At 38.0% G+C, this 27,438-nt stretch overlaps 1 protein-coding gene across 3 annotated transcripts; it reads left to right on the top strand.

Annotated features, from left to right (window-relative positions):
- The first annotated feature begins 17,027 nt into the window (after positions 1 to 17,027).
- On the top strand, positions 17,028 to 27,005 carry DYNLRB2 (dynein, light chain, roadblock-type 2). Of its 3 annotated transcripts, none has more exons than XM_011990085.1 (4): positions 17,028 to 17,148; positions 19,571 to 19,646; positions 25,847 to 26,014; positions 26,872 to 27,005. In XM_011990085.1, the coding sequence occupies exons 1-4, from the start codon at positions 17,059 to 17,061 to the stop codon at positions 26,913 to 26,915; spliced, it is 378 nt and encodes a 125-aa protein (XP_011845475.1). In that variant the 5' UTR covers positions 17,028 to 17,058; the 3' UTR covers positions 26,916 to 27,005. The 3 variants fall into 3 exon arrangements, with proteins under 3 accessions (XP_011845475.1, XP_011845476.1, XP_011845477.1); XM_011990086.1 differs by lacking the exon at positions 17,028 to 17,148 and adding an exon at positions 17,246 to 17,371; XM_011990087.1 differs by lacking the exon at positions 17,028 to 17,148 and adding an exon at positions 17,302 to 17,598.
- The last annotated feature ends 433 nt before the right edge of the window (positions 27,006 to 27,438 follow it).

Raw genomic sequence — 27,438 nt, 5'->3', positions numbered from 1 at the left:
TATTTCAGCAGTTACTCTGAATTAAGAAGTTAGATGCCTGGCTTTCAAAATATTATGTGCAACGATGCTTAATTGTGAGGATAGGTTAGATGCCAGCATCTCTGTCACCAGAAATGCAGGAACAAATGTGGAGGAAAAAAAACGTAAAGAACACAAAGCCATCCTAAGCTCCGCAATAACCTTAGTCAATGAGTAATGCCCAGTGAGTATAAGGTGAGAGCTAACTTTTTTCTACTTGTCATGTACATTTTATCCATTTAGTTGCTCAATACCTATATTAGCCTTTTGGAGTATTTAGTAGTATATTAGTCTGCTAGCGCTGCTATAGCAGAATACCACAGATTGGGTAGCTTAAATAACAGAAATTTATTTTCTCATAGTCCTGGAGGCTAGAAGTTCAACATCAAGATGCTCGCAAGTTGGTTTCTGGCGAGGCCTCTCTTCTCAGCCTGTAGATAGCCACCTACTCACTGTGTCCTCAAATGGTGGAGGTAGACAGATCTCTGTATCTCTTCCCCTTTTTATAAGGACACCAATCCTGTTGGATTAAAGCCCCACCCATATGATCTCATTTAACCTTTATTATTTCCTTAAAGCCCCTCTCTCAAAATCCAGTCATATTGGGGGTTTGAGCTTCAAAGTATAGGTACGGTGGTGGGGAGATAAATTCAGTCCATAACAAGCAAACAAACTAAATTTAATGCATACGTTTTTCATTCCTTCATCTGTGAATATTTATTGAAGAACTACGGTGTATCAGATGCTCACTAGGTGACAGAGACACAGCAGTGCCCAAGACAGCCATAGTCCCTTTTCAGCCTCATGGAGCTTTTCATCCACTACTAGAAATAGGAATTAAGCACCAAACTATACAACTAATTTCAAAAGTGATAATGGGGAAGAAGAATTAATAGTATAAGACAAATGTAACAAGCATAACTCAGAGCCTATAACTTCATGTGCAAATTGAGATGTTTGGTCATGTGCAGGGCACCACAAAAAATACAAATTTATATCATGGGTGAAAAAAAAAATGAAGAGAAAACCAGTACTTATTAATGAAATACGATTGTGTCTGCCCTCTCCAATTCTAATAATTAGAATTCCATCTATTTCAGTGAGTACCGTTCAGCATTAGATGTATTTATTTCTTAATGGTCATTATGGGCCCAAAGATAATTATAGAAGGATATTGCAGCATTGTTTGTAGAAGAAAGAGTAATAACCAAGTGTCCATCAAAGGGAAATTGGTTACATGCATAGAATACCTCTATACAGTATTCAAAAGAAGAGACTAGGGCTGTATATACTAAAATGAAACCATATACTAAAAAAAATTATTGCGTTTAAAAAAATGAAGTGCAGCATGACTTGTAGAGTGTGCTTCCATGTGTGTGAAATTTCAGGAGAGTCGTATAGATTCAAATAGACTTGCACATATACAAACTATCTCTGGAAGAATATATGAAACAGGATGACAGCCAATGGTTGTTGCCTCAAGAAGGGTAAGGGGGTGTATGAAGGTCAGGAGTAGTAAAGAGACATACTTTTATTACAGTTGGAAATGTATATCTTACTAGAGAAAACATGATCTCAAACAGCATATATGAAGAAAAGTTGTGTTAACCAACAATAGAAGCTCATTTTGTAATCTGCTCCCATCTCCAATGTGTTTGCTTAACAGGATTCTCTAAACATTTAGACATAAGGTAAATGGAATTAGATGGGTAGAAGGCAAGGTTTAAATACCACTGGGGGAAGTTGGAAGTTGGAGAGTTAAAAAGGTGAGGGGTGAGAGATTCCTATGACCAGTAAACAAAGACATATGTTTGGAGGATGAAGCTTTGATTAGAAAACATAATTTTAGGTGGTATATAGCTACTTTGTTGGATAAAAAGTGATTCACATAATGAGACAATTATTCCCCTCTCAAGTCTTTTTTTATGGCTCAGTTATGATCAAAGAAGAAGTCTCAGTGTGGTGAAAATATGTCTTTAAGACCTCTGGACACTTTCCTGAAGTTAAAATTCAATAATACTGTTTTGATTTCACTGTTTCTATTCACAAATACCCTTCTTAGGGCAAGCGACTCTAGTTTCCCACTGACGTATTTTTTCTAAAATAAATGTACTTAATTTTAATTTTTTAATGAGCCATTTTTAATGAAAATTTTAAGTAATATAAGAGGTGCAAAGAGATAGCAAAAATTATAAACATGAAATATGAATGACTAAAGTTTCGGAAGCAGTGGCTTGAGAAATTCTTCTTAGCCTGGAGTGTAGGAAAGCTGCACAGTTGTGTGATTGTGATTGTTGTTGATTTCTAATTTCCATCCCACCAAAGAAGCAGTGAATAAAAATGAGGGAGATTTGTTTTTTCTTTTTTTTTTTTTTTTTTTAGGAAGCTGCAGTTTCATTCTCATTGCCAGTGGTATTTATGAAGAATATCGTTACTTTCCTAGAGTTGATTCTTTGGGTGACTAAGACTCCTTAGAACCAAGAATGCAAGCACAAACTCCGAAGGCCTAATTAAAAGTATGATTCTTGCCCTGGTGCATTAACACTAACTCTTTTGTTAGCATCCCATGAGAAGAAACACCTCAACTCAAATCACATTTTCCTACCTCCTCCCTTGCCAGTTCCACCACTTTTTCATTAGCTAATCCCAATTAAAACACTTTGTTACTAACACCATAAATCTCTGCCACTCTCAATAAGCATAAATTATACGGCGAATAACTATATTGTATGTCTATCCAGAAAAATAACAGCTCCCACCCCCCTCCTGTTTTTTGCCATCTTGGGACTCAGAGCTTCTAAGTCAACACTCACGGTTTTTAATCTGGGTTCCCCGCTCCCTCTAATTACTTACCTATAAAGTTAAACTTTTTTAAGGAAGAAAATTACCACCAAGGCCCTTCTCTAAACTTAATCATAAACTGAGCTTTTTCTTCCTGTTTGTGAACAATTTGAGGTAGTAGGAAAGGCTTGGACATTATATTTACAGCTAACTCTGCCATTTATCAATGGAATGACCTGGAACAGCCATCCTGGCTCACACCTGGGCCTGAATCATAAACGGAGGAGACCAACCTCATGGGATTTTGTTTCAAAATTAATTAAGACACATGTAGACTGTGTTTAGCACAGTGCCTGGCACAAAATGTGGGTTCATATTGTATAAAGCGAAGCAGTGATTTTGTTTGTTTCTCTCATGGTCAGCAATTGCTTAACCCAACATTTCATATACTAAACTAACAAAAAGAAACATACCTCATCCTGTGATTGATTTTCAAGCTCATTTATTCCTCATTTCTCTGTGGTTTAATTTAATTAAATTGAGCAGCCTATCAAATATTGATTTTCATAAAATCTTGATTAAGATTTGAGCAATTATCAAACACACTTATTCACACTATTCTTGCATTTCAATAGAACCAACCTCAAAAACCAATTTGCTTTTAAAATAAAGAAGTGATTTTATATATATTCTTCAGTACATTTTCAGAAATAAGAGAAAAAATGGCCTCCCATTGTTGTCATTAGACAAGATAAGCAGCAATGTCTGACTAGGGTTTTGAAAAACTTAATCCAGTGGTTATCTCATCTTCAATGAATGGTAGAAAGGGAAACTCAATAAAAAATTAACTCCTTTAATAAACATTGATTTGGCTCCTACTGCGTATGAAGTACTATTTTACCCAATGCAAGTAGACATAAGGAAAAGCTAATTATGCAGTAAGTTTTAATGTATGTGGAAAAATTCAGCCACACTTAAAAGTTTTTGACTTTATTAAATACTAACCAGAGAACTATATTTATTCCAAACCGTAAAACTACTCTGTTGTGTAATTTATGAATATAGTCTCATTATTAGGAGAATCTAATGTAAATGTGATGGTATAAATTATCAATAGTATTATATTAGCAATTAACCATAAGTATAAGACATTTAATAAGTTAAATATTTGGTTTGAAAGTTAAGTGCTAAAAAACTGTTTAGCCCATAGCTGTCACAGCAGCACCACCTAGAGGCCTTTGAGGAGTAACACAGATCATTTCCCCAAACTTGCCTTCTTACTTAGAGACAAAGAGCAGTAGCTACTCCATTTCAGCATCTTGTGTCACTGAAAGCATTTTAATTCTATTGAGCACATTCTTAAATCTTGAAATATTTATAAAACAGCTAAATGAAATTGAATAACCTTAAAATCACAATGCATTTTGGCAAAAGATGCCAATATTCCCCCTGGCATAGGAGATGAAACTGGGCAAATATGGGAGCAGCCCAGGTCCTGGGACATTACAACGTGAGACACAGGCATCCTCTCTCTAACACGCACCTCCTTATTCTGTCTTGATCGCAAACACATGAGCGCCCAGGCCGACCGCACATTTGGTAGCACTTCAAAGTTACGTTTCTGAGCTACTGCCAAAGTGTAGTTAGAAATGTTGAGAAGAAATTAACTTTCCATTGTTAATATCGTTTATATCAACAGATTCACTTACTAATTCCCTTCCACTAGCTGAAGCTGAACTAACATTCTGGAGGTGGAATTCAAAGAAAAATTACAAAATGATTTTCTTTTTTATTGTTTCTCATCCTCTCTTCTGTCATCTTTTATAATTTTTCTCAGAAACTACCTTGGATTAAAATTTAGATGATAAAACAAGTCAGTTCTTCATAGAAATGAGAACACTCCTTACATTATTTGGTTTCAGAATTTCAGCAGACTGTGCTGACCATCAGCTGACTGCAGCTTCACAAGCGAATGGCAAAAACAAAAACAAAACAAAACAAAACCACATTTACTGCATATACAAGTGGGGGCTAGTGAGGCACAAAAGTACCGCTCATCTTCATTTCCACTTGAGGGCGTCGTCTGCCTCAGTGAGGCGGAGGTGCTGAATCATATTTTGCCAGTCAGTGCATCAAATGCAGAAGTCTGCAATAACCTGTACTTTCTTGCCTTCATATATGAAGCCAGGGTTCCTACCTGAGCACACTAGTAAAGGAAGGCAGTAGGTCCATTCATGCACATGCTCTGAATTTCAGGTAATGCACTTGAGTACAGTTAACCAAAATAATACTAAGTTTTGCCTAGAGAAGTTTTTTCCCCATCCTGTATGCTAAAGTCATAACTGAAATCACCTCAAACTGCAGTACCTTTAGTTCTTTGAAACATCAAGCTTTTCTTGCACCTGTTTTTCCCTCTGTCTCACCCCTACACCTACTCACCTAACTAGTATCCAAGTCTCCTTTGGATCTCAGCTTAGATAGCACTAGTCCAGGATTCCTTCTAGGATCCCCTCACAGTGGGTTAGGATGACTTTCTATGTGCACCAATTGCAACCTATACTTCTCCTATTGGGAAACTTGGTGTGCAGCTTTGCAACTGTTTGTTTTTTAACCGTATCCCCCACAAGGCTGTAGGCACTGTGCAAGCAGCGGATATTTTTATCTTATTTATAGTTGTATTCCCTTCATCCCCATGATTCTGCCTCAAATATTCCATCAATATTGCTGAAGGAATAAGTCTGCTTTATCTTGGGAGGGACTCTAATGTTCTATTCATAGTCTCCATTTATTTGCCTTCCAAGCATGTGCCTCAGCATCCACTATTTTGCTCCCACTCTTACCTTGTTCTTTTAATATCCAAAGTGGTCAGAAGAAGGGATCAAGATTCAATAAGGTAAGCTGTCTCCTGATGGTCAAGGCATTCTCTTCACCATCTCCAGGCTCCTTATAGGATCCACAGAGAAATCATCCCAATTTCTGAGTCAGCTGCAAGAGAAGAAGTCAACCAAATAGATTTACAAAAGAGATCATGCTGGAATGTCTGGTGTGACATTACAAGGCAGCATCCTCCCTGGGAAGGAGATGCAAGTCCTTCCTTTTGCCAATCAGGTAACAGTGTCCTCTTCTCTCTTGTATGCAGTTGGCAGAACAAAACAGAAGGAGGACAAGGGAGCTCAGCCTTGTTTCTTGCTCGACCACTTATTGTGTCCACGACGGGCTATATTTTGGAACAAGAACAGCATAGAGCCATCTAGATAACTTGGAGGATATACAATAAGCACTCCAAGACAGAAGCAGAACTATCCTGGGGAAAGTTCCAGAATGGAGTGAAATAAGATTCACCACTCTGGATCCTTATTCCATCATTTGGTTTCTTTGCCTCAGACACAACATCTGCAAAACAGAGCCAAGCTCTACAAATTCAAAGGGATATTATAAGGGCAACTGAGACAGAGCACATGGAAGTGCTTGGAAAACTATGCTCGGGAAACAAAAAATAAGAGATCAATGTTTATAGAAGAGCAGCAGACTGCCATACTATCCACTATCCAATATCCTTAGGTTATAAAGGTCGGAGGACAACGTTTCACTGCCTTCACCCTGAGCAATGTTTACTTCAATTAGGAAATAAAACTTAGAGCAAAATTGGCCCAGCATATATTAAATGATAATCCGTGGATCCTGAGCATAAGAACCAGGTAGTGATCATTTTGTGTCAAATACAGGGGAAACGGTGTATACAATTATTCTGTATTGTTTTCATACTTACAATTCTGTAGATGAAAATATACATGCAGAACATGGTAAGTAAACATATCTCAGCTGACTCTCTTAGAAAAGACTCATAGCCTTTATTCATTCATAAAAGCATGCTTTTAATTACTGGAACCTGGCAACACACAGCATGAGAATTTTCCCAGAAAAAAGACATCAAGTCACATTTTTTCAAGAGACACAGAAAACCCCAAACAGGATAAATGCAAAGAAAACCACACATAATAAAACTGCAATGTATGCACAAAAAGATAGAGTTGCAAAATATTTAAAGCAAAAAGTGACAGAACTGAAAGAAGAAATGGACACATCCTCGATGATAGCTGAAGAATTCAACATCCCTCTCTCAAAAATTGATAGAAAAAACAGAAGAAACATCACCAAAGATAGAGAACTTAACAATATCATCAACCAACAGAATTTAATTGACATTTATAGAACACTCCCACCATTTTAATTGGCATTTCCCCAATGGCTAACGATGCTGAGTATCTTTTGGAGTGTTTATTTACCATCCGTATATCTTCTCCAATGGAAAGTTTCTATCTGTCTTTTGCCCATTTTTGAACTGGATCACGTTGTTGTTGTAGTTGCTGTTTTTGTTGATTTTACTGTTGAGTTTTGAGAGTTCCTTAATTATCACAGATAGTAGTCCTTAGTCAGACACATGATGTGCAAATATTTGCTCCCAGTCTGCAACTTGTCTATTATTCTCTTAATATGGTCTCTTGAAGAGCAAAAGTTTTAACTTTGATAAAGTCTAATGTATTAATTTTTCCTTTTATGAATTGTATTTTTGGTGCCAAGTCTAAGAACTCTCAAACTCTCACCATCATACTTTTCTTTTTCTTTCTTTTTCAGTGCATGTACTGTCTTTATCTGATTTGAAGACCAGGGTAATGCTAACTTTATAAGATCATGAAATGAGTTGGGAAGTTATCCCCCTTCTTCTATTCTCTGAAAGAGATTGTGTAGAAACAATGGTAATTCTTCTTCAAATATTTGGTGGAATTATTTAGTGAGTCCCCAGTGGAGATTTCTTTTGGGGAATGTTTTAGTCTGTTAGTCGCCAACACCAGCTATGACCATGTGACCAGTTGTGGAAATGAGGACCGTAATTGTCATGAGTATTTTCTCCTTATTTTGTTAAGAACATGTTTGTGCATGTATATACTTGTACTAAGAAAGATATTTACTTAGTACTCATTTTATTTCCTTTCTTTGTCCTTTATCATGTGACATAAGATTTATTGACTTCGCATCAGCATTTAAGTATTGTTAACTTTATGTAATAGCATTTGGGTTGGGGATTGATGCATTTCCCATCAAAGGATAGCTGCATTGTGTTAGGCATAATTATGACCTTATTACTGTCTTTATTTGAAGATTATGTATGATTTTAGGAGACGTGTATGGGTTGAAGTTGACAAGGGGTGGACTTGAGATGGTTAATATTGAGTGTCAACTTGATTGGATTGAAGGGTGCAAAGTATTGCTCCTGGGTATGTCTGTGAGGGTGTTGCCAAAGGATATTAACATTTGGGTCAGCGGACTGGGAGAGGCAGACCCACCCTCAATCTGGGTGGGCACCATCTAATCAGCTGCCAACATGGCCAGAATAAAAGCAAGCAGAAGAGCGTGGAAAGACAAGACTGGTTTAGTCTTCTGGCCTACATCTTTCTCCCACACTGGATGCTTCTTGCCCTCAAACTTCAGACTCCAATTCTTCAGCTTTGGGACTCGGATTGGCTTCCCTGCTCCTCAGCTTGCAAACAGCCTATTGTGGGATCTCAACTTGGGATGATGTGACCCCATACTTCTTAACTCCCCTTTATATATACGTCTAACCTATTAGTTTTGTCCCTCTAGAGAACCCAAATACAGGGAACTTTTAAATACGAAATCAATTTATTTTGCTCTTCTTTTCCAAGTTTCTTGAAGTGAGAGTTCAGATTAAGACTTTTCATTTTTTCTAATGAGAGCATGTAGTGCTATAATTTTCCCTCTCATAACTGCTTTGAGTTCCACAAATTTAATACATCTTATGTCATTGTCTTTCAGTTCATTGTATTTACAAAATTTCTCTTGAGACCTCCTCTTTAAACTAGAATTATTTGGAAATGTGTTGGTTAGTTTTCAGGTGTTTGCAGATATTCCCATTATCTTTCTGTTACTGATTTCTATCTTGAATCCACTGTAGTCTGAGAAAACACTCTGTATAATTTCTATTCTTTTAAATTTGTTAAGGTTTGTCTTACAGTCCAGGATGCAGCCTATCTTGTATGTGTTCTCTGGGCACTTGAAAAGGATATGTCAGAGGATGGAGGGAATTATGGCAATATGAGAGTGGAAATCTATATTCTCCTCTTGGGCATTGATGGTTTTTTTGTATGGTGTTCGGATGGAGTAGAGTGGTTGTTTTCTGAGAGTTTCTATCTTTTTAGGCCGGACGTATGTTGATCCTTTGGCTAGAAAAGGTAGGCTTTTGTTGGGACTTTTTAACAATTTCTGTGCCTGTTGACATTTCTGGGCTTCCAGTTCCTTGTGCAAGATATCCTAGTCTAGGATACATGACAAAAAGAAAACTCAAGTAACTTATAAGCATGTCATTCCTTCGATTCCAATGTCCCTAGCCAATCTGTCTGGCTATCTCAATCTCTTCTGTTTGTATATATAATCTCCAGAGTTATTAGGTATAATCAGGGGAAAGAATAGGGAGAAGCATGTCTACCTCATCTTTACAGAAACAGAAATCACTGATCATTTTTGGTTTCTTAATTCATTCTGACAACCTCTTTCAATGAGTCTGCTTATGTGATGTATATATAATGTAATTATTGATGTATCAGGATTTGATTGTTCCATCTATTTACCATTCTACTGTTTGCCCTTTTCCCTTTTGGGTTGCCCAAACAATTTTTCATATGATAATTTATCTACTTTGCCTTTTTACTATATCAGTTTGTAATTTTTCTTATTGGTTGTCCAAGAGATTATATAGTTCATTTTCCACAATATACTTAGAACCAATACCTGACCACTTCAATTGAAATGTAGGAAACTTACTCTCAGATTGGTCTCTTTACCCTCCCTTTACTTTGTAGTTACCTTACATATTACATTTACACACTTTCAAAACCCTAAACAATGCTATAATCTTTGGCAACCATCAACCACATTTTAAAGAATTCAAGCAAGTAACAGTCTATTACAGGATTCAGCAAACTTTTTCTGCTGAGGGCCAGACAGTAAATATTTTAGGCTTTGCAGACCATACAGTGTCAGCCACAACTATTCAACTCTGTGCTTATAGAGTGAAAACAGCCAAAGACAACACATAGCCAAATGAGCACAACTGTGTTTCAATGAAATTATATTAATCAAAATAGATGGTGAGCTGACTTTGGCACGTGGGCTATAGTTTGCTGACCCCTAGTCTATTATAGTTACCCAGATATTTTTAGTTTCTTCTTCCTTCATTTCTGATGTTGCATGTTTCCCTCTCCCATCATTTCACTTCTGTCTTAAGAACTTCATTTAACCTTTTTTTAGTGCATATTTGCTGGCACTAAATTTTCCTTCATCTAAGAATGTCTTGGCCGGGCATGGTGGCTCACACCTGTAATCCCAGCACTTTGAGAGGCTGAGGCGGGTGGATCATGAGCTCAGGAGATTGAGACCATCCTGGCTAACACAGTGACACCCCGTCTCTACTAAAAATACCAAAAAAATCAGCCAGGCATGGTGGCAGGCGCCTGTAGTCCCAGCTACTTGGGAGGCTGAGGCAGGAGAATGGTGTGAACACGGGAGGCGGAGCCTGCAGTGAGCCAAGATCGCGCCACTGCACTCCAGCCTGGGCGACAGCGAGACTTCGACAAAAAAAAAAAAAAAAAAAAAAAAAAGTCTTTATTTCTCCCTTTATTACTGAAGGGTATTTTTGCTGTATATAGAAAATTGGGTCGACAATATTTTCTCTCAGCTCTTTAAACAGATAGTTCCCCTCCAAGGTTTATGACCAGGAATCATTCCTGTATAAATCAAAATCTTTTCTCTATAAATATACTTCATTTTTCTCTGACTGCTTTCAAACTTTTTCTTTGTCTTCAGATTTTAGCATTTTGATTATGATGTATTTGGATATAAATTCATTTTTGTTTTGTTCCCCTCTTTGGGATTCATTGAGCTCCTTGAATCTATAGATTTGTATCTTTTAAGATATACTTTTAAAATTTAACTATTACTTATTCAAATTTTTTTCTGCACTGCCCTGTTTCTCTTCTCCCTCTGAGACACTGATGACAAATCTTAGATTTTGGAGATTTTTCACAGTTCCTTCAGGGTTTGCTTTTCCTCTCTTTTGCTTATATTGGATAGTTTCTTTTGATCTATTTGCAAGTTCATTGACTCTTTCCTCTAACATCTCCACTCTGCTCTTTAGCTCACCCAGTGAGGTTTTCGTTTGTTATTTTGTCAGTTCTAAAACCTCCATTTGCTCCTTCTTTACATCATATATTTACGCCATACATTTCCCACCTGAGATTTTCTAACTTTCCATTTGTTTCAAGAATGTTTGTCCTTACTTCCTGGACTACTTCGATTATAGTTAAAGTCTTTGCCAGATAATTCTAAAATCTGTGTTACCTCACACCACAAGAGAGTCTATTGATTCTCTTTTCTTAAAATGTTTTTTTCTGGACTTTTGTATGTCAAGTGATTTGGGGTTGTACACTGAACACTTTGAATATTAGGTAATGAAATGCTGAGTTTTATTTAAATCCCATAAAGAATGTTGGTATTTTTGTTTGTGCCAGAAATCAATCCAATTTGGTTCTGGCTCCAAGCTCTGACCAGCCTTCTGTGGCTTATGGTTTCAATGTAGGTTCCACTTTCCAAGAATTTGAAGAAATATTTGGATCTGATTCATGTTTATTCTACCCAGTCAGCAGTCTCGGACTTGTGCAGTGGTCTATACCACAGTTCTATTCTCAAAGTCTTTGATATACTGTCTGGGATCAGAAACACATATACTCAGTCAGGGATAAGTCCGGAAGTCCAAAAACAACTTCATGGGGTTGCCTTCCTGAGCAATTCCCTCACTGTGAACCCCCTGATACTTTCAAATTCTCTGGGGCTTTCCTTGTTAGTCCTCAGGCCAGAATGCTGAGACTTTACCCAACTCTGCCACACTCTGTAATTGAATCTGTGTTGAGGTCCAGTGGTAAGAGAACACAGAAAAAAACAGTGAAGTTTGCCACACACTCTTGAAACCAAAGCCCCTCTGGTCAGAGAATAAGGTCCCTGTATTAGTCTGGTTTGTGTTGCTATAAAGGAATACCTAAGATTGGGTGACTTTTAGGGCATAATTAGAGGATGCCAGTGATATCGATAAGTATTTCCCATAACTGACCCAATGTCATAGAATTGCAGTGTTATGAAGTTTCAGAAAATCAACCATTTTCTTCTTATTAGGACAAACGAACCTCTAATTTCTTAATTGTTATGTATTCTAGTAATCAATATTTTTTATGGGATTAGTACTTTACTGTCTCGCTTAAGAAAGTTTCCCTAGCCCAAGGTAATGAAGATGTTTCATTTATTTTCTGACGGATATAAAACTGGTACAGTGTCATATATTGAAAAAAAAACACGCTTCCCCCACTGGTCTGCAGCTCCACTTATGCTACACACCAAGTGTCCATATACATATGCACAACTGAGAGACATAATTAAGAGAATAAAATGAGAGCCACAGAGTAGAACAGATTTGTAATAGATAGATATAGATGTAGCTGTAGGTATTTATGTAAAGACAGACATATACATATAACCATCAAAAATCTTGCATCACAGGGAACACACATGTGCATGCGCGCACACACACACACACACACACAAAATCAAAAAAAAAAACAAAAGTCAATAATTATGTGGGGGAAAAAGTGACCAATCTCATCAGTAAGCAACGAGATGCAAATTAAAACCACATGAGACACTAGTTTCCACATACCAGAATGGCTAAAACCTAAAAGCATGACAATATTAATTATTGGCAAGGCTGTAGACCAAAAGAAATTATCTTGCACTACACTGTTAGGTACATTGGTACACTGGCACAACCACAGTGGAAAACAGTTTGACAATGCATGATAATGGATCATACTCTATGACCCAGCAATTCCACTCCTGCATATATATATATATATATATATATACACACACACACACACACACACCTGAAACAAACGCATGCTTATGTGCACCAAGTGACACGTGACAGAATGCTTTGGCAGCATTATTCAGATTAGTCAGAACCTAGAAACAACCAAAATATCTTTCAACAGTAAAAGTATAAATAAACTGTAGTGTTTTCTTACAGGTGAGTACTACGGAGCAATAAAAATGAAGAAACCACAACTGCACACAACATAGATGACTATCATACACATAATACTGAGGAAAATTGTGCCCAAAACAAAAGGTTACATACCAGGTAGTTCCACTGGAATAATTTTAAATGAGGCAAACTAAATCTTGCTGTTAGAAGTCAGATAACTAACTTGCAGGGAGAGTGGGCATAATGATTCGGACTGGCCAAGTAGAAGTTTCTTGGGTGTGAACAGTGTTCTATTTATTTTAATCTGGTTTGGGGGTTTAGCTGTTCACTTCACAGTAACTCACCCACTGTACATTTGTTTGGTGCACCTTACTTTTTTATGTGTTATACTTACCAAAGTAATTTTGAAACTAAATGGATCAGAGACCTCAGGACTGGATTATCTGAGAAAAGGAGACGTACTCCTCCCCTCGGCCCTTTCTTTCTTCTTCTTTGAACAAAGTTAATCGACCAGGAAATGTTTACAGTTTACCCTCAACCATAAGATACTGAGAATACCTATTATGTGCAGTACACTAAGATGGGAACTGCTTGCTGGAGCTAGAAGTATAAAAACGGGAATTATGTTAAAATGGGATTAGAGGTAGATGAAACAGATGAAGGTTCTAAATTAATAATAAGTTGTATACAAAGAGAAAGGGAAAGTTGTTCTTTAGTGAGAATGTCAACAATACAAATTACGGAGATTTTTCCTAGGGAGGGGAAGAAGGAAGAGAGGTTGAGGAGAGGATAGTGAAGAAGGGAGACAGGAAGGAAATAGGGGAAGGAAATGGGGAAGAAAGGTTAAAGATGAGAAGGAGGAAAGGAATGGAGGGAAGAAGGAAAGATGAACCAAAGAAAGGAAAAGACAGAAGAAAGAAACATGGTTAAATGATCCACGCTGGTCACCTGGTATGAGCCAGATATTCACCCACATAATATTTAAACCTCACATCTCAACCTTCTAAGGTAGATACTATCTTTCTTACTTTATAAATGAAGAAGCTGATGCTCTGTTTATTTGATTCAAGGAAACATGCCTAGAAATGTCAACCCCACCTGCACCCAACTCCAAATCCTGTGCTCTAGGAAAACACTTAATTCTCACAAGGAGGATTCCCTTATGGAAAGCAAATACTTCTATTACACTTAGGTCTTGAAGGGAGTCACCCCAGAGGGTGTCTTAGCCTAATAAGAAGAAAATGATTGATTTTCTGAAACTTTAAATCTATAATACTGCAATTCTATGACACTGGGTCAGTTTTAGGAAATACTTATTGATATTACTGGCATCTTCTAATTATGCCCCAGTATTAAGGAGTATTTTATTATTTTATTGTACTTTCTTTATTTGAGACAAGTCTCACTCTGTCACCCAGGCTGGAGAGCGTGGTGTGATTGTGGCTCACTGCAACCTCAAACTCCCAGGCTCAAGCAATCCTCTTGTCTCAGCCTCCCAAGTAGCTGGGACTACAGGCATGCAACACCAAGTCCAGCCTTTTTTTTTTTTTTTTAATTTTTAGTATAAATGATGTCTTGCTTTGTTGCCCAGGCTGCTCTCAAACTCCCGGCCTTAAGCAATCCTCCTGCTTCAGCTCCCAAAATGCTGGGGTTACAGATGTAAGCCACCACGCCTGGCCTGTGAACATGTTAGAAGAACGTAGTGTCTATTTTCTGGAGGGAAACCAGTAGAACACCAGGAGAAGTTCTGTTAAATGACAAAAAATGCTTTATCTTATGGGAGAATGGGCACAAAATTTATTCCATGGCCCAGTTCCTAATATTTGCCAACTGCCAGGAATGCCAAAGATAGCTATATGGGGTGGTATAGAAAATGTCAAGAAAAAACTCAAGATCATTAAGTTATCTGGATTTCTTCAAGCTAACCAGAGAGCAGTAGCAAAGTATCAAAGAGCAAGAGAGACTCTCAGAAGAAAATCATCTCCTTCTAACAAAATTACATGTGAAAAACTGTGGACTTGGTCTCTGCATGTATCACTTTTGGGGTTAAGTCAGAGTACTTGCAAAAAGTATTATTCGTTAATATTTTTTAAAATATTCATTAATATTTTCACTTAAGTTCAAAGTTATTTAGCACTTATTGTGAGTCGAAAGAAAAGCTGAGGGGATGGGAGAAGGAGACGGTAAAAGAGGAATTCACACATATTGAGGATGGGGTAGGAAACATGTCAGGCATTGCAAAGACACTTTATATAGCATAGCTCTGGACATTCATTATAGGTCCAAAAAAGGCATAAAAATTAAACCAAGCTACCTCCAAGAAATAATTAGAAGTGAAAAATTGATAAGGGGAAAATGGCTCAAGTTCTCCTCATTGATTTCCTGTGCACAGAGTCAAACCTGACCGTTGGTTGGAAGTCAGTTTGGCTACTTCTTATTTCTCTTTGAGCAGTTGGGTTCTCCTGTCAGTGCCTTTCATGGTAGAATCGTTTTTTGCTCTAATTACAGCTGTCAGCGATTGAATGAGCTTGACACCCTGACTCCAGAAACGAGGAAATCCACACTCCATGCATATGCAGTGGGTTCCTTCATTAAAGCTGACTGACATATCAGACATGGTGCACTGTCACTGGTTTTTGTAAGAAAAACAAATGGCTACACAATCAAGTAGGAATCTCCTTGATCAGAAACACCCAGAGAGCCCAAGAATCAGTCTTCAACTCGGCCAGTACTTCTCTAAAGACCTATATTTGTATTACTGCAAAATGGTAGCTATAGTCAATCAGGTAAGAGCCAGAACTGTACACACATGCATGCATACACACACAAGCACACACATGCACATGCACACACCAGACTCAGACTCGTTCCCCAAGGCTCTAGCAGCCCTTTCCAAATCAACTTTGTTGGAGTACCAGGTGTTGAGAATCAAGTGGGATTCTTTGGCTATTAATAGTGAACTGGCTTTCCGAGATATACAAATTTCTTGGAGAGAAAAAAAGGAGAGAATTACAGTAATCAGAATCACCCACACCTCAACAAAAATTAGAGCAGAACTACAGCTTCTCAGAGTATTTCTGTAGTTAATATAATAAAATGACAGATTTGGAGTTGAAATGGATCATCGAGTCCAAGCCTGACAATGAATTCAAAACTGTCCCAGAGCATGCCTAACATGGCCCATTCAGAATCCAGTTGACATTCCTAGTACGATGCATGCCTTGTTTAGTGTGAGACTACTTTCTGGAAATGAATGCGCAGAATCGGTATTACAGGAAGTTGTTATGGCATGATCCCTATGAAGATGCATTCCCAACTTACAGCTTGTATTTTGTCATCAATATTTTTCCTCCTCTAACTCCAGCAAGTCATAACACCACTGCAGCCATAAAATCTTCCTGCTGTGCTTCTTCGTACAATAGTGGCTCTTTTCCTCCTAGGCTATAAGGATATTATCAATGTCCCTCAAAAAGTCAAGCGACTTCTGACCATCCCTAACTGATCTTTAATGTGTTTCCTCAATGTGTTTCCTCCAAAAGTTCCTTAAATACCCAACGGAATGCTCTTCTATGGCAATGTATAGAACCTCCAGAACTACTACTTGCAATTTTTTAGTAACTCAGAACTGTTGATATTTACAATGGCAAAAATACAGATCCTAATGGATACTGACAACTAACAGAAATACTGACAAGTAGCAACTCTTCAAGGGAGTTGAGAACAGCAAGAGGGTGCTATAACTAGGTGAGAATATAAAATGTGAAACTGTGTTTACTCTACTGATCTTGGAGTAGACAGATATACATTAACTTTTTTAAGTACATAAGATTGTATTATTTGATTCTCTGATATATTTTTCTTCAATATAAAAACTACTGGGAGGGGAGACAACATTATCTGCCCTGTACAGGGCAGTACTAATGGACGGCCATAGGCAGCTAAGACTATCACCAAACCCCTAGAGCAGCCCAACCCCGGAGTCAGATGGCCCTGTTCCCTGTTTACTTGCTCCAAGGCAAGTATCACACGTGGACATTACTGCTTCCGGCACTTCTTGGTGCATTTTGTCCTTCTCCCTGGCACCTGGTGGGTGGTGAATCAGCAGTTCTTGAACGAATGAGTGGCTATTACATTAATTCGTGCCTCAACGAATGAATGAATGGATGAACACAGACCGGGAGCCTGACCCACTTCCCTCTTCCCTCCCGGGCCCCACCGCCCCAGGCTTGGGCGAACCTCAGGTGAACGCCTGCTCGCCGCTTCCGCGAACCTTCGCCTACGGCGGCCGGGAGGCATCAAGAGCACGGTCAGGGCGGAAAAGCCGATCCGCGAGCACGCAGGCGCGGCCCGAAGCTTCCGGGGGCCACTTCCTCCTTTGTCTCCTAGCTACGGCTGGTAGCGTTGTTGACCTCCCGGGAGTCTGTGCCGCCGGCCTGAGCCCAGAGTTTTGCGGCCTCCGCGATGGTAAATCTAGCGTCTCCGTCTACACCCCGGCGCTCGAAGGACGCCTACCGGCAAGGACCTTCGCTACCCGGCTCCTGGGGCCCCCCAAGGCACGGACGGTCCAGGGGCCGCGGCGGAGACTGGTGGCTCCAGGATTTTCTTGGAGGGGCGAGAGGGAGACCTTGGAAAGGGGGAGGAAGATGTCTAGATGAGTGGAAGCTGTCTTGGGAATTGATTTCGCGGGGGTGGTACATAGGGAGGGGTGATGTTGAGAAAGGAAAGAGAGAGATCGAGAGGATGAAGAATGCTCAGGGGAGTGAGAAATCCGGGGAGCCAGGAAAGTTTCCAAAGACGGGGTGGGAGGCCGAGATGGAAAGGAAAAAAATCAGACCCTTAGAGTGAAGGAAGAGGTGGGACAGGGAAAGCAAGGGAATGCAAGGGTAAGAAGGGAAGATACTGAAAAAGAAGAAAGGGAAATAAAGAAAAAGGAAGTAAGTGATGGGAGACTCGCCCCCCTCCTCCCCCCCCCCAAAAAAAAAGAAGTAAGAAAAAAAAAAGTAGAAACTGTGGAAAGCAAAGGTCGTTGAGAGAGGAATGAAACGGGGATTGGAGATGGAGATTAAGAAATTATACTAGGAGCACTCAGAAGTCATGAGACGAGAAACAACTGGGTGGAGAAATGGAAAGGCCAGGGAAAGAAAAGAAAGGAGTTTGGGAGATAAGTAACAGGGAGAAAGATAAATGAGGACACAGTGGCTTCAAGAAGCTGTGGACATCGTCTTAAAGATTGCCCAAAATGCAGTAAATTATTGATACCCTGTTCAGCGTTTACGGTTTAGTGCAGTGTTTCTCAAAGTGAGATGCAAACATTCGTTGCTACATAAGATGGCCCAGAAATGCTAAATAAGAATGAATCACATCGTGAGAAAGTTATTCCTCTTCCTTTTTGTTCAACCTTCAGACTACATACAGGAGAAAATTTCCGTTACTATTAGGTCCTTAATACCACTGTCATTTGGAAGTTTCCATTTTTCATCTAAAGAGCAGGCCTCAGGCTCAGAGCTTTCATTGCAGTAGAATTTAATGATATGCTGTCTCTTCATTTTGTTCGTTTTGTTTGTTTTACAGTTATTTCTATTTATGAGGAATAACATCAGGTTTCCATCTGTGGTAGTGATATATGGTTTCCTTTTAAAATGCATTTATTTAAACTTTTAGCAGTGAGATAATTTAAAGAATACTTAGATAAATAATATACATGGCATTCATAATGGTAAGAATAATGAATCTAGTATAAAAATGCCTAAAGTTAAGAAAACATTGGCTATGATGCTGAAATAGAGAAAATAAGTGCTCATGCTCATACCAAGTGCAAAGGAAAACTATCTTGAAGTAACATAATGTTCACCTGTGCAATATTGAGGAAAAAAGAATATAGCAAACCCTCATGAAGAGAATTTGCAGAATACTGTTTGAACTCAGAATATCCAGAGATTGCTCAGTCATGAACAATTTGCAGGTTTGGAAAAGATAGTTCTTGACTTTGACTTTTCTAGAGGGGAAGAAAACGTACAATACAGTCTACACATAAGATTCCAAATGAGTTTAAAACACAATAATAGATTCCAGAATAATCATTCATAGTTGAACATTCAGCTTGCACTGATATGGAAGCTATAGTTATCAAGAAAATCCTAGAATCCTGGAATACTTTGTTTTTTATAGAATATCCTTTAAATTTAATCATCTGAACTGATTAGGTCACAGTAATGAAAATAAGATTTCTCAATAAGGAGTACTTTTAGACATAGGGAGGCCATGATATAGCTCTATAAATATCTAAAGCACTATAATGTAGAAAAGGAATTTTCATTTGAATACAGCAGGGTCAATGAATGAAAGATAATCTGGGACAAATTTCCATGCAATGTAAAGAATAATTTTCTAGTAAATGGAAACAGATAAATATGGAGTGAACTCCTGTGAGGCAGTAAGCTGTCTTACTGAGATTTATCAGGATTGTAACCACGAGGTCTTATATAGGTATGTTTATGTGGGACTTGACAATTTCAAAGCTGTCTTTTAAAAATCTGAGATTATCACACTCGGCACCTTAGGTTATGGAGATAGGGGAGTAGGTATCTTTCCAAACGTTATTCTCCTTAGGGTTGGAGTTACCACAGGGCCCTTTTGGTTAATTATCTTCCTGGTCTCTTTCAGGCAGAGGTGGAAGAAACCTTAAAGAGGATCCAGAGCCATAAAGGGGTTATTGGAACTATGGTTGTAAATGCAGAAGGTAAATATATCACAGGCTATCTTCTTGACATGCAGAAGCCAACCAGGAACCTGTTTGCTGTGTTAGTCCATATATATATATAAAAAACACTCTGCTAAGATCTGGGGACATAAATATGAAGAAGACATGTCTAAAAATGTCTATATACTCCTAAGAAGCACTATACATTTGTTTACTTTTTAAAGCTTTGGTAATTCTCTTCCAATATTTCAGAAGTGCCAAAAAAACTGTCATATAGAAGATAGGGAGAGTATCATTGATGGTAGTTTGTTTTTGTTTCAACATTATTAACCATACAGAATTTCAGTCTTTATTTTAAGTGGAACGTGTTCCTTGAACATATTTTATTTAAAAATCTTTGAGAATTAATGGTATCATTTATAATGTACTCTTTGTGGATGTAGTATAAGAAGAGCCTATACATTTCCAACTATGAAATCTGTACACTTACCAAAAACTTGCTCTTGCTGCACAATCCTTGTTAAGAATCCACATCGCATTTACTTTGGCATGTTACTTTGGCACATTACTTTGGCACATTGCTCCATGCTCAGCTATGGTGGCAACCTCTTAAGAGTTCCTGCTGGTTTCATTGCTAATTCAGACACTTGTAAGGACAAGGGGTGCCAGAAATTCCAGAGCATTAGTTAAAATAAGAGTAGCTACTTTACATAATGTGTGGTGCAACCATGGAATTGGTCCATTACCAACTCAGTGCCTTGGAAAAATCCATCAGTAAATACTTACTGAGCAACTACCAACTGAAAGTCTGCTTAAATTCTGAACTACAACTCCTTACCACTAAGAATGCACAATAACCTATTTTACTGGTGGTTTTGATCATTAAATGAGACAATAATTGTTGAGTGCTTGGCATAATACCCAACACTTAATAGTAATTAAATAGTTATGAAAATGTCGGGATTTTTAATTCATTTATACAGATAAAGCATTTGATTTGTTTTATAACCAGTAACTCAAGGCCAAATGAATGAGAGAGATAATAGAACATAATAAATTTTCGAGCTTGAATAATCAGGGGAAGAGAAGATTTAAGATCTGCCTTACAGGTAAGTCAAGAACTATGCAGAATATTTCCAGGAAGCATTTCAGCCCTAGTACATGGATCTGGTTGCATTGATTTTATTTCCAGGTATTTGCATACACTCTGCCATGGCTCCGAAGATGAGCTGTCCATGTGATTTCATAGAGGTGGTTCATTAGTTTCCTTTGGCTGCAGTAACAAACTACAACACGCCTGGTAACTTAAAACAACAGAAACGTATTCTATTCCAGTTCTGGAGGTTAGAAGTTGAAATCAGGATATCCGCAGGCTCATGCTTCCTCTGAAGACACTATGGAAGGATCATTCCTTACCTCTTCCTAGCTTCTGGTAGTTGTCAATCTTTAGTGTTCCTTGGCCTATAGACACATCACTCCAATCTCCACCTCCATCATGATGTGGCATTCTCATCTTTGTGTCTCTTGTCTGTTTCATTATAAGAACCCCAGTTATTGGATTAGGGCCTACGTGAATCCAGTGTGACCTCATCTTAACTAATTACATCTGCAAAGACCCTGTTTCCAAATAAGGCCACCTTCTGAGGTTTATATTGGACTTGAATTTGGGGATCTGGGGGGTCTAGGGAGACACTCTTCAACCCTGTACAGGTACATTCACCTGTGACTCCCAGAACCACTCATCTAATGTTATTCTTTGGAAGATCTTGGTCTAAAGTAGGTAATCCTGGTGATATGCGCCAAACATCTGAAAAATATTCACCCCCTTTGATCTACAATTTTACTCCTAGCAATTTATCCTAAAGAGTGATGATGAAAATATTTAGGTATGAGGATACTCACTGAGGCATCATATGTAATAGCAATAAATAAATAAATAGAACAAGTAAGTAAATAAATGTATCCTAACAGTGCAGGAATTTTTAAAGTAACTATATAATATTTACTTGATGAACATTACTCTATTTAAAAGGTTGAAGACTATTTAGGGTCTTGGGAAACTACTCACAGTATTAGATGAAAAAAGCAGAGAACAAAGCGGTCACCAGCGCGTTCTAATCCTATCTATGGTCAGGTGCACACATACACTTCAAATAAATAGAGAAGGAAGAGTAGGGATATGTTACAGTGATCACCCTGAGTAGTGAGACGAAAAGTGATTTTCACTTTATTTTCCTGAGGTTCCTCAATTAACACTTCTCTTATCTGAAGGCAACAAAATATTATTTTCAATACCCATTAACTTCTAATTAACCTCTACTAGGATAAGTTTATATTAGAATTCAGGACACTTTTCAAGGTTTCTGGGTACTTAAGAGTTTTTACCTGAAAGCCAAATTAACCTGTTTTCCCTAAAATATAAATAAGGGGCTTATTTTTATGGTTGGATTATTAATAACCAGAGTATATGACAAGGATGTTTATTAATGGCATATGGTGTAAACTATGTGTCCAGAATGTAATAAAATACTCAGTTTCAACAACCTACTCAATTTTAGATGAAAGCGTCATTTATTACAGTGTAGCTTTGTAGCTTTTCAGCTTTGGGAAGTCCCATGAAATTTAATACCAAAATATTTAGCTAAGATGATGTTTTATGTATTACTGTTTTCTACTAGCAGTTGTGGTCTACTAATTCTAGGCAAATCATTTTAGCATTTTCAGATTATATTTGTGGTTAGGTCAGAGTTCTACCATGCTTATTCATTTAGATATCATCATATGCCATGTTAAATATAGTCCTTCGGTTTCACTGTTACTAAAACGTAGACTTCCTATTGAAGACAGTAAAGTAGTCTTCCCAGTTTAGCCCAATGCTACATATTTTAATTAGAGTAGATTTTTGTTAGCATTGGTTTCTCATTTATAAAACCATTCATTGTTTATAATATTGCAACACTGATCACTGAATTAGATACTGGCAAATATGTATGTTTGTCCCCCAGGCAGTCAGATCTGTCATATTTTCTTATGTACATAAGTCTGATTTCTACAGGCTCTTAATTTTAAATATTCCTGACATTTCTAACAATCTATCATTTGAGTTTCATTAGATTGTAACAGCCATCCAGCCAATTCCTTTTATTTTGAAATACAATCTATCAACCAAAGCACAAATGTGCAGTTGAAGATGACAAATAGAAATAACGGGTGCTGGCTTACTAGGATCATAGAGAGTAGTAAAGTAGTGCCATCAAATTTTAGAATACATATGCTCTTTGTTCTAGGAGCTTCATTTTAGGAAATTATCCTACACATATATACAAATGTGAAATTAGATGACCAAGGACATATTAAGTAGCCTTGTTTACAAAAGTCAAAGATTGAGAACAGCCTAAATGCTCATCAGTAGGACATATTAAGTATATTACAAAACATCTATTCAACAAGACTATTATTCAGTCACTAATATGTGTGACTTACGTGTACAGAATCAGACAATTTCCAAAGAGTATTAAATTTAAAAATCAAGGTACGAAATAGAGAATGGTATCATTAAAATGAAAATTACAAACACAAACACATACATTCTTGAATAGACCTAGAATGTCTCTAGAAGGCTCTAAGAAACCAGTAGTTGTTTCTCAGAAGGGAAGTGGGTAAATTTTATACCATATGCTAAAATTACTTCTCAATAAATTATTTTTTAATTACCTCACATGGTGCCAAGCAAGAGTTCAATAAATATTTGTTGATTGATTTTTTCCAAGTGTGTATGGCAGATATGAAAAACTCCACGTGTTTCCACTGTGCACACTTATTATTCAAAAAGGCTAGCTGTTTTATTTATTGACTTGGATCATGAACAGACTAACTAAATAGACCTGAGCATCTGATTCATAATCCTGTCACCTACATTTTAAATAATTTATTCTGGTTGTATTTCTTGTTTTGCTACTGAGCATTGCACCCTTAGTAGGTAGTCACTACTTAGGATGCAAAATAAAACTCGTCAAAAAGTTCCCATCAAAGGTTGCGTGTTGCCACATTTCCATTTCCTGCTTGTTAAAGATCCATGCTTTGTGACCTTCAGGTATGCAAGACAGCTGACTGCCTTCCAGGGAAAGAGTGGCCAGCAAATCATACTAAAAGATTAGCAAGGTTTTTATGATGCTTTATTTATTGAATAGGTTTTCCTGTAAATATTATCCTCATACTGTTTAGCAAAACATTCTGGACACAGCAGTTATCTTAAAAGAAAGAGAAATCAGTCTTTTCAAAGTCAAAATTGATGGTCTTCAAGATTTTTATGAAAACCTGGTAAACTCCTAAGTTTGTAACACTCTTCTACTCTTGAAAGTGCTCTTCTTGTTTAATGGTTTCTGGAGCTACATTCTCTGAAGGAAACCAGGAGCCATGTTAGGCTCATTCTTGAGTGCCCTTAATACAGATACCTAAGGAATTTGATAGCGATCCCAAATTCACCTTCATATCTCCTCCTAAAATAAAAGCACATTGCAAATCAAATCCCTGGAATTCTCTGGCTATCTAGTTCTTCTCAAAATAATCTGAAGGCGGCTGGGCGCAGTGGCTCAAGCCTGTAATCCCAGCACTTTGGGAGGCCGAGACGGGCGGATCATGAGTCAGGAGATGGAGACCATCCTGGCTAACACGGTGAAACCCCGTCTCTAATTAAAAAATACAAAAAACTAGCCGGGCATGGTGGCGGGCGCCTGTAGTCCCAGCTACTCAGGAGGCTGAGGCAGGAGAATGGCGTAAACCCAGGAGGCGGAGCTTGCAGTGAGCTGAGACCCGGCCACTGCACTCCAGCCTGGGCGAAAAGGCGAGACTCCATCTCAAAAAAATAATAATAATAATATGAAGGCTATCTCTCATTAGATACAATATATGTAAAATACCTACCACAGTGCCTGGTACATAATAGGCATTAATGCTGGGTGTTCCAAGTTGAGTTAGATTGATTTCAACTGAATTGAATTACACTTGCATATTCTTCTGGCTAGAATTTTCCAGTTAATAGTTTCTGTTTTAAACTTGTGTAACAGAACAATAGAGCATGCTGGGCATGGTGGCTCACGCCTGTAATCCCAGCACTTTGGGAGACATGAGGCGGGTGGATCACCTGAGGTCAGGAGTTCAGCCTAGCCAACATGGTGAAACCCTGTCTCTACTAAAAATACAGCAATTAGCCAGGCGTGGTGGTGGGTGCCTGCAGTCTCAGCTACTCCAGCTACTCGGGAAGCTGAGGGAGGAGAATTGCTGGAACCCAGGAGGCGGAGGTTGCAGTGAGCCGAGATCCTGCCGTTGCACTCCAGCCTGGGCCTAGGACAGCGAGACTCCGTCTCAAAACAAACAAACAAACAATGGAGCACACAAGTAGCCAAATTTAATAGTGTTTACACCAAAAATGAGTGCAAACCAGGGAATGCACAGCAAAACTACAATATCCTTATTACCACATTTTCTTTTTTTTCAATCAATGTTGACCAGGTTGGCCTCGAACATGTAGCCTCGCCTCCCCGAGTGCCAGAGCAACCGGCCTGAGCCACCGTGGCTCCTATTACCACATTTTCTAACATAAAATTTAAGGTTTGCAAAATACTGTATGAGGAGTCCCTTTTGATGTACCGCCTAGCATGTGTGGTGATATCCCTTTATGTTTCTGGCCTCAGGGAAGAAGACTAACACCATGTCACAGATCAAGCACTTCAAAGCAGACTCACTGTAGACAAGATATTCGGGGGAGTGCGTTTCATCTAGAAATATGTTAACTTAGTACTCAAGTAGTCAGTTAACAGCTTCTGAAAGATTTATGCACAAAAACGTTCATCATCACCCCATTAACTATATAAAAAATATAAGGTACAAAATGACCAAACAATAGGAGATGGACTGTATTATATGTCCATAAAATAGTAAAGTATGCAGTTATTAAAAATCATGTTGATGACACTGTCAACAAGGACAACTCGTATGTTATAATTTTAATGAAGAAAAAAGCAACAGTCAAATTTGTAAATATAGTTTCACACAACTATACTTAAAAATCTACAGAGACAAAAAGATTGGAGGGAAATAAACTAAAATTGTTACCAGAGAGTGATAAGCCATAACTTTTTCCTCTACTTTACAATTATCAGTGTTTTCCAGTACTTTCACAATGTACATATTACTTTTCTAGTCAGAAAATTATTAACCAAAATTAAATTTCATAATAGGTATTCCCATCCGAACAACCTTGGACAACTCAACAACTGTTCAATATGCAGGCCTTCTTCATCACCTGACAATGAAAGCCAAAAGCACAGTTCGTGACATTGATCCTCAGAACGACCTGACTTTTCTTAGGATCAGATCAAAGAAACATGAAATCATGGTGGCTCCAGGTAATTTGGCATTTCATTTCCTAGTTAAATCATCTTTCTACTTTGCTAGATAAAAAGCCTTGTTTCTATGAATGGGAAGTATAGATTTTAGTATGCAATATAAAACATAATATTCTTCTATTACAAAATGATGTTTGAATGTAAAAATCCCAACCTAAAAATTCTATGAAATTAGCAATTAATATGACCCCATGACTTTAGAACAGCTTGAATTTTGCCCACTTGCATTTATTATTACTAATGGAAAAATTTAGAAAATGTAGGTCTCATTTTCAGCAAACTTAGCATACAGACTCTGCAGAATGGGAGAAATGTTCCCTGTCCTGCAGATAAAGTAGGCAGTGAACCCAAGGCCTGTAGGTTCTTAAACCCTCCCTATGAGGAAAGTACATCTCCCAGGTCTACCAGAAGAGCAGCCACAGAAACACTCCTTTCCCTGAAGGAATTAGGTTCACAATGTTACAAAATGACTGTACCATGGGACCTATGCCACTAAACTAATCTAGAACAAACCTCTATAGTAAATCCATCAAATCAGAATTGCCTATAAACTAAATGAAGTTTTTTCTACACCAGTGTCCTCACCCTGGCAACACATTAAATCACTTGGAGGACTTTTAAAAATTTTTTCCATTCCTGCAACTCCACCCCAAACCAATGAAATCAGAATCTCTGAGGCCCTAGGAAATGGGTATTTTCTAAAGGCTCAACAGGTGATTCTGATGTGCAGCCAGGGTGGGAAACCATCTGTCTACACAAGGTCCATGTGATGTTTTGAAGAGAACAGCAGTCTAGTTGAAATATTCCTTGATTAAATTTAAATTAAGGGTGAATTGATTTTGTCCATCTCTCCATAGATAAGGAATATCTTCTGATCGTCATTCAGAATCCATGTGAATAGACCTGCGATGGCCAAGGCTGTCTAAGCGACACTGGGTTAGAAACACTTGGCTCTCTCGTGATTATTAAAATTCTATTTCAATCTAACTGACCCTTCAAACATTCTTTTCTATTTCTACATCTAAACTGTTCTGCATGTCTCATTTAGTCCCTTTTGATTATATTGTGAAGTTGTACTTTAGTGATACAATAAATGAATTCTGGTATATACGTCTCTATTGTCTTATAATACACAAAACCAAGGATTCTAATAAGACAGTGCTCCTTGTGACAATTCTTTTAGTCTAGAAGTAGCTGTCACCAAGTACAGAAGTAGAATTTCACCCATTTCTGTGGTAGACCAAGGAGATTCAGTAGAGCATTGTGGGAGCTATACGGAGAATAGAAAGTCCCAGTACTCAAAGAGTATTCAATGGTTTCCCAGGTTAAATAAGGACAGCAGGGAGTCAGAAGCATGGTTGCCACTGGGGCCAGTGCCAACCTAAGAAGCTCCTCCATCCCTCGTACTTGTGCTTCTAGCACAC

Source organism: Mandrillus leucophaeus, unplaced genomic scaffold (genome assembly GCF_000951045.1).
Source record: "Mandrillus leucophaeus isolate KB7577 unplaced genomic scaffold, Mleu.le_1.0 Scaffold37, whole genome shotgun sequence".
Taxonomy (NCBI): Eukaryota; Metazoa; Chordata; class Mammalia; order Primates; family Cercopithecidae; genus Mandrillus; species Mandrillus leucophaeus.
The sequence above is the reverse complement of the archived record's forward strand: the minus strand, read 5'-3'. Positions and strand labels throughout refer to the sequence as shown.